Below are 7,116 nucleotides of genomic sequence, written 5' to 3' on the forward strand. Positions count from 1 at the left end.
AAAGCTAACACACCAGTCAGAATGACCATCATGAAAAAATCTACAAACAAGAAATGCTGGAGAGTGGGTGGAGGAAAGGGAACCCTTCTGCACTGTCAGTGGGAATGTAAATTGATACAGCCACCATGGAGAACGGTATGGCAGTTCCATAAAAAAACTAAAAAATAGAACTACCATATGATCCAGTGATCCGACTCCTGGGCACATGCCCTGAGACATCTTTTCTTTAGGTATATCTTTTCTCAGTTATGGAATGAGGAGGTTAGACATGAACTTTTGTAAAATTCACAAAAATTAGAATTCTCAGTGTGTGCTCACTTTGTACCACAAAATGTGCATGGAGCCACTATGACAATATATACAGTTAAAATGACAGAGATCTGAAATGGAAATTAAAGAGATGGAGGGAGATGTCTAGTCAACTGAAAGAATATATGACTTTATTTCTGACAGGTTTTAGTTCTTTTTGGCAAATCCATCTATTTCCTGCAGCACAGGTAGCAGAATTAAATTGCATACTTGATATGCAAATGAAGCTGTCTTCTTTAGCATCACCAAAAACGTGTAATCTGTGAAGAAAAAGAAAAGACTCTCTTTGGTGTTTGTGATTTTCTCACGTAATTCTTTTCATCCAGTCAGTATTTTCTGTAACTTTCAGGAAGCAACAAGATGCTCAGTCATTAAGCATTGAGTAAGTAAACAGTCTATGGCAAAAAGTGAAGAGGAACTAAAAAGCCTCTGAAAGTGGGTGAAAGAGGAGAGTGAAAAAGTTGGCTTGAAACTCAACATTCAAAAGTTAAGATTTTAGCATCCAGTTCCATCACTTCATGGCAAGTAGCAGGGCAAAAAATGCAAGCAGTGACAGACTTTGTTTTCTTGGGCTCCAAAATCTTTGCAGACAATGACTAAAGCCCTGAAATTAAAAGATACTTGCTCCTGGGAATGGCTACCCACTCCAGTATTCTTGTCTGGAGAATTCCATTTTGTGGACAGAGGAACCTGGCGGGATACACTCCATAGGGTGGGAAAGAGTCAGACAGGACTGAGGGACTAACACTTTCACTTTTTTTCACTTTCTACTTGGAAGGAAAGCTATGACAAACCTAGACAGCATATTCAAAAGCAAAGACATGATTTTGCTGGCAAATGTCAGTATAATCAAAGCTATGATTTCTCATGTATTGATGTGAAAGTTGCACCATAAAGAGAGTAAGTGCTGAAGAATTGATGCTTTCAAATCGTGGTGCTGGAGAAGATTCCTGAGAGTCCCTTGCACTGCACAGAAGTCAAACCAGTCAATCCTAAAGGAAACCAATCCTGGATATTCCTTGGAAGGACTGACACTGAAGCTGAAGCTGTAATACTTTGGCCATGTGATGGGAAAAGCCAAGTCACTGGAAAAGACTGAGGCCAAAGGAGAAGGGGGAGGCAGAGGATGAGATGGCTAGATAGCATCACTGACTCAAATGGACATGAATTTGAGCAAACTGGGAGATACTGGAGAAAAGAGGAACCTGGTGAGCTGCAGTCCCTAGGGTCACAAAGAGTTGGAAATTGCTTAGCAACTGAACAATAATAACTACACAGTCAGTCACAAATATAAGCTTTTAATGGAAAGCTCATATAAACGTCTGGAACTTGCAAGCTATCTTCACTGGAAGAGAAGCATTCTAAATAGAAATGTCCTCATGATATAACAAAAAAGAAGCTTTGAAAGTTGGAAACTGAATCTCCTATTAACATGTTACATGAAAAATTTCTTGCTTTCTCTGAACTTTGATTTTCATAAATATTTAGGATATAACCACCTAGTATTTGGGGAGGCATTGAGATGATACCTATAAAAGTGTGATCAGGTTTAAACAGAGTATGTGCTCAGGAAATGTAGTAAGTACATAGATAGATACACAGGGTCTCAGAATTTGAATGTGGCCAAAAAATGAAGCTCAGATCATGTTGTATGTAGTAGAAAGTTCCTTTTTTTTTTTTCCCCATTCCAAACAGTTCACGAGTGTCTATTGTGATAAATGTTCTATTAGTTCCAAAGACGCAGGAGTCTTGTGGCTCATTGCAGGTGGGGTGTGAGTAGCAGTCAAAGAATGGGATGGCAACGCAGAACTGGCATGCCAGGAGGGGGTATGCGCAAGACGTTCACCTGCTTGTGCTAAAATGAAAGTGAAGTGGTACAGTGGGCAGGGCTCCATCACAGATTTTCTTTGTTCCTTTGTTCCATTTCTTCATAAAGCCCCTTGGCCCTGAGAAGTCAACCTGATTCCCTCCTAGTGCCTGACACTCTAGTCACATCAGTATTTCTTTCAAGCGAGTAATAGCAAGAGTCTCCTGCATTTTATCACTTTCACCCTTCTGGTTCCCTTCTTCAACTTGCAAGATAACTTTTTTAATGCTCAACTGACCAAGCCCATTTCCAAAAGGCCCTCAGTGACTTGTCAGGCTTGCTTTGACCAGATCTCTGCCTAGTTCTTTAGTGTTATCCTCTTTAAACCCCAAAACAATCCTGTGAAAAAAATTATCACTCTTTATGTTTTTCTTTACTTAAAAAACAGGGTTCGTTTCATTTCAGTTCAGTTGCTCAGTCATGTATGACTCTTTGTGATCCCATGGACGCCAGGCCTCCCTGTCCTTCAACAATTCCCGCAGTTTACTCAAACTCATGTCCACTGAGTCAGTGATGACATCCAACCATGTCATCCTCTGTCATCCCTTTCTCCTCCTGCCTTCTATCTTTCCCAGCATCAGGGTCTATCAAATGAGTCAGTTCTTCCCATCAGGTGACCAAAGTATTGGAGTTTCAGCTTCAGCATCAGTGCCGGGGTCCAGCCTCGGCAGGATCCAGGGGTACCCTCAGGATGAGCGGTGTTGGCAAGAGAGAGAAAGAAAGAGAGAGAGAAAGAGAGAGAGAAAGAGAGAGAGATCAGACTGGGGGTGTGCAGCAGAGTCTGGCAATGCTTTATTTTTTACCATGGCTTTTTACCCTAAATTAGTACATTTCTAAGGGGAAGATAGTTTAGCATTACATCAGCTTGTCCTTCATGAAACCAGGGTGTTTTCTGCATACTTCTTTGTTTATGAGGGTCTTGTACATTATCTTCCGGCCTTGGGGCCTGTTAACATTTTATGCAAGTCAGGTGAATGTAAACCTATTTTCTGTTTCTGTGGTGATCTTAACAGAAAAGTTACAGTCTCATAGGGCAACAGTACAGCATGTCACAACATAGTAGAAGTATAACCTTGTTAACACAAAAATTAATTCTGCAGAAGTTGTCAGTTGAATTTATCTAAGAAGTTTACCCCACACAGACTCTGCGGCTTCAGTGACGCAGCCTCTGCCTAGCACTTCTAGCTGACAACTAACAATCATCTAATTAATTAGGGCTAAGCTCTTATTTTTCTAGATCTTTAACTATATTAACAATGGTTTCCATAACACAACCTTAGCACATTAAGAGCAAAAACACACACGTTAACCCAATAACCACCTTTATAATAATTTTTCTTATATTTTCTAGTAGGGCTCCTTCACTCCCCGAAGGGCTCTTTGTCTATTAGGGCCTTTATATGATCAGGTTCTTTATGCTGTTTTATGATTAGGGTATTATAAGCAGTCATGCATATTAGTACCAAGGGCATGGACGCATTTGCCAAACAAACTAAAATACCAGCAAAGGAGTTTAAATTAAAACTCTCCTTTCACCCTGGATAATCTCATAAAATACCACCACCTGGAAAACTTATTGATTAAAGTTCTAAATTGATTCTTATTTGGAAAGAGATCGGGAAAGGCCTTCTGCCTTTGTCACAGAAATTAGGGAGTAGTTTATTGAAGCAAGCATCAGAAAGACAGATATCATCTTGAAGGTGAGCACCAGGGGCAGCTTTTCGGAATCCCTGAAAACCTGATCCGCCTTGCCTGTCAGGTTTTTTCCTCATGACCTTGTCATAGGTGGGATCTCGTGAGTTGGCTCCCGGCACATCAGTCCTTCCAATGAATATTTAGGATTGATTTCCTTTAGGGTGGACTGGTTGGATCTCCTTGCAGTCCAAGGGACTCTCAAGAGTCTTCTCCAACACCACAGTGCAAAAGCATCAATTCTTCAGCGCTCAGCTTTCTATATAGTCCAACTCTCACATCCATACATGACTACTGGAAAGACCATAGCTTTGACTAGATGGACCTTTGCTGGTAAAGTAATGTCTCTACTTTATAATATGTTGTCTAGGTTAGACAACTAAATAAAAGCAGTGTCTAACTGATACTCTTTCTACTATCACATGATACCTTCCAGATTTACTTGATCTCAGTCTTAATAAAACCATTACTTTAATCTTCAGAATAAAATAGAATGTTCAGTCACATTTAATCTATCAACTATGCCTATATTTCTTCTCATAAACACCTCAGAGTTTTCCAATTTTATAATAAATCTTAATAAAATAAACATAATGCTCCAGTAAGAAACATATACACATGTAACCAAAATTAACCTTTTCTAATGACAAAAAAAAAAAAAAGCTAATATCAGAGTTGCATTTAGATGTGAATTAAGTATAGATAATAATCCCTGTAAAACAAATAAAAATTCAGAATAGATTTTAGTTAACAAAATACGTTTGCCTTTTAATATGTTTATTCTAGTCCAGAACACTTTATTTTAAAATAATATTCATTTTAAAGTACTGCACTTAAAAAATACTGTATTTTAGAATGAGTCAAACAAATCAAAATTTGGTAATTAAACCAATCTATCTCAATGTTTGCTAACTTTCCACACAATAAATTATTATTATATTTTAGATAAACTTGAATATGCTCCTGGGTCTTAAACTTTAACGTCTTGGTTTTCTGAATGATAAAAAGAATCCATGTCAACTGTAATTTATACAAATGTCAATAAACGTTTTACAGACTCAAAAAGCATAACACAATGTCATCTGTTCTGAAAAACTCAACAAAAATTCTTTTCAGAAACTTGGTTGGATGCCTGCACACTTTCACTTTCTAGGGAAAAATAGTGTCCTGCCCTTTGATGTACAAAAAAGATGAAGTCCATTAAAGATTTGTAATTTAATTTGTAACATCAGTCCCCCTAAAACACTAACAGTTATCCTGACCATCTTGCAACAAGAGCCTATAGTGAGACAACCAGAAAGAAATGGCAAGGGCTTCCCTGATGACTCAGTGAAGAAGCCACCTGCCAATGCAGGAGACACAGGTTCGATCCCTACTCTGGGAAGATCCTACATGCTGTGGAGCAACGAATCCTGTGCAACACAATTATAGTGTCTGTGCTCTAGAGCCCATACTCTGCAACTAGTGAAGCCCGAGTGCCCTAGAAGCTGTGCTCTGCAACAAGAGAAACTACCACAGTGAGAAGCCTGCACACCACAGCTAGAGAGTAGCCCCCACTCTGAGCAACTAAAGAAAAGTCTGAGCAGCTGTGAAGACCCAGCACAGACCAAAATAAATAAATAAATAAAACGTAAGAAAAAGAAATGGCAAATAACTCTGTTGTGGCTTATGCAGGTTTATTACATCTCCTCAAACAACTCTTTTTTTACACTATTGGTTAAAATAGGCTACAATGTTTATCACAATTTGGCTAGTTCCCAAATATCTGGATTCCACATACTCTGATATGTGCTATATTTTTCTTCTCGTATTTATTGTTCCACTGTAGCCCACTAAGGTATGTGGTCCCACAGGTTGAAAAACTCTATTTAACAATTCTTTGCATCAATAGCTTCTAGCTAGAAATTTCTTTATTTTAAAATTTTATTCTTTTAAAAACTTTTTTTGTGTGTGTCCCTCCCAAAGGAATTGGTCTATTCCTTGTCTCCTAAAACCCCATTGCAGATAAAATATATGTTGTGACAAAGGGTTGGTGTGTTTTCATACATAGAACTTTTTAACCAACTTAAGAATCATTCTTCTTCTCAGGCTATTAACTATAAATCTCAGTCTTCAATAACAATGTTACTGTCTTGCCATGTAAGTGATGTAAATTGAATATTCAAATTAGCTTATCTAATACTCACGTTTTAGAGTTTAAAAAGGATCCATTTATCCACTTCCAGCTCTTCTCTGATAATGTAAAATTTAATCCAATCCAAAACAGAATTCCTTCTTTGTTTATCAGGTTTTGTATGAGTCTCTGTAAATGAAACAGAAGAAATGACTGAATATTGAATCTGTTTATCTGTTGCTGGTTTGCATTCTTATGCTCATCCTTTGAAACCCAGTTCAAGTATCACCTCTATGATATCAGGCCTTTCCTGACTCCCTGTTGGAGTTAATTAATCCTTATTTGTGATATTTCTATTTGTTCATTTATATATTAATATATACAAAGGTTTACATTTATATTGGTGTATTCATTAAAGTATACTTATTTTGTTTACATTGTCCATTTAGTCTCTCAGATTGTGAGCTTCTTGAAGTCAAGGTTGATATTTTCATCTGCATAGAACCCTTAAGGCTAAAGCACAAAGATCTTGATATGGCTAGAAGTCAATGCTAAGTTGTATTGAAGTATTTTACTTAATTATTTACCAATTCTTCCTGATCTTGAATAAGCAGTAGACTGGATTCTCTTGTGGAACAGTCAGCTAGACCGTCACTCCAAGGTTTGGAAGTTTCATGAAGATACAAGCATTTATCTCGGATTTGTTGCCAGTGCATTGGGCATGCTAACAGAACTGATCTCTCTAAAGTAAGAAAGAAGGGGAACAATAAAGTAAGAAAGAGGAAGAAGAAATAAATGTTATGTTTCTAACCTGTCCCCACCCCCTAACACTAACCACACATGCACTAGCTGTTATAAATTCAGGAAAGACTTTGATCATCCTTGTGAGGACAATTATGAATTTAGAATTTAATATAACTGTGAAGGTTCTGAGACCATTGTTCATTCTGCTACTAAGATTTGAAAAATAGTGACAAGTTAAAACACTAACAGACAGATTGACTTGTTCAAGTCCACACAAGCTTGAACTTGTGTGATAGAGACAAAACTCTTTCTAGGATTCCTTAAATTCCTCACCAGTGTTCTTTCTACTCCTTGGACAACAATATCAAAATCATCTAAAAAATACACTTGA

General features: G+C 37.6%; 1 protein-coding gene across 1 annotated transcript; it reads right to left on the bottom strand.

Moving 5' to 3' along the window:
• Window positions 1-418: 418 nt before the first annotated feature.
• On the bottom strand, window positions 419-6,717 carry LOC122679946 (killer cell lectin-like receptor subfamily B member 1). The gene is made up of 3 exons (XM_043880802.1): window positions 6,569-6,717; window positions 6,055-6,170; window positions 419-569 (listed from the first exon to the last, which is right to left on the bottom strand). The coding sequence occupies exons 1-3, from the start codon at window positions 6,695-6,697 to the stop codon at window positions 419-421; spliced, it is 396 nt and encodes a 131-aa protein (XP_043736737.1). The 5' UTR covers window positions 6,698-6,717.
• Between the last annotated feature and the right edge of the window lie 399 nt (window positions 6,718-7,116).

Source organism: Cervus elaphus, chromosome 22 (assembly GCF_910594005.1).
Source record: "Cervus elaphus chromosome 22, mCerEla1.1, whole genome shotgun sequence".
Classification (NCBI taxonomy): Eukaryota; Metazoa; Chordata; class Mammalia; order Artiodactyla; family Cervidae; genus Cervus; species Cervus elaphus.

Excerpts from the sequence above, each read along its gene's own strand:
- LOC122679946 (XM_043880802.1), bottom strand. The coding sequence starts at position 6,697 with ATGCACTGGCAACAAATCCGAGATAAATGCTTGTATCTTCATGAAACT. Across the intron at positions 6,171-6,568 it reads TTCAAGATCAGGAAGAATTG|AGACTCATACAAAACCTGAT; the intron begins GTAAATAATTAA and ends TTTCATTTACAG. Across the intron at positions 570-6,054 it reads TCCTTTTTAAACTCTAAAAC|ATTACACGTTTTTGGTGATG; the intron begins GTGAGTATTAGA and ends TTTTCTTCACAG.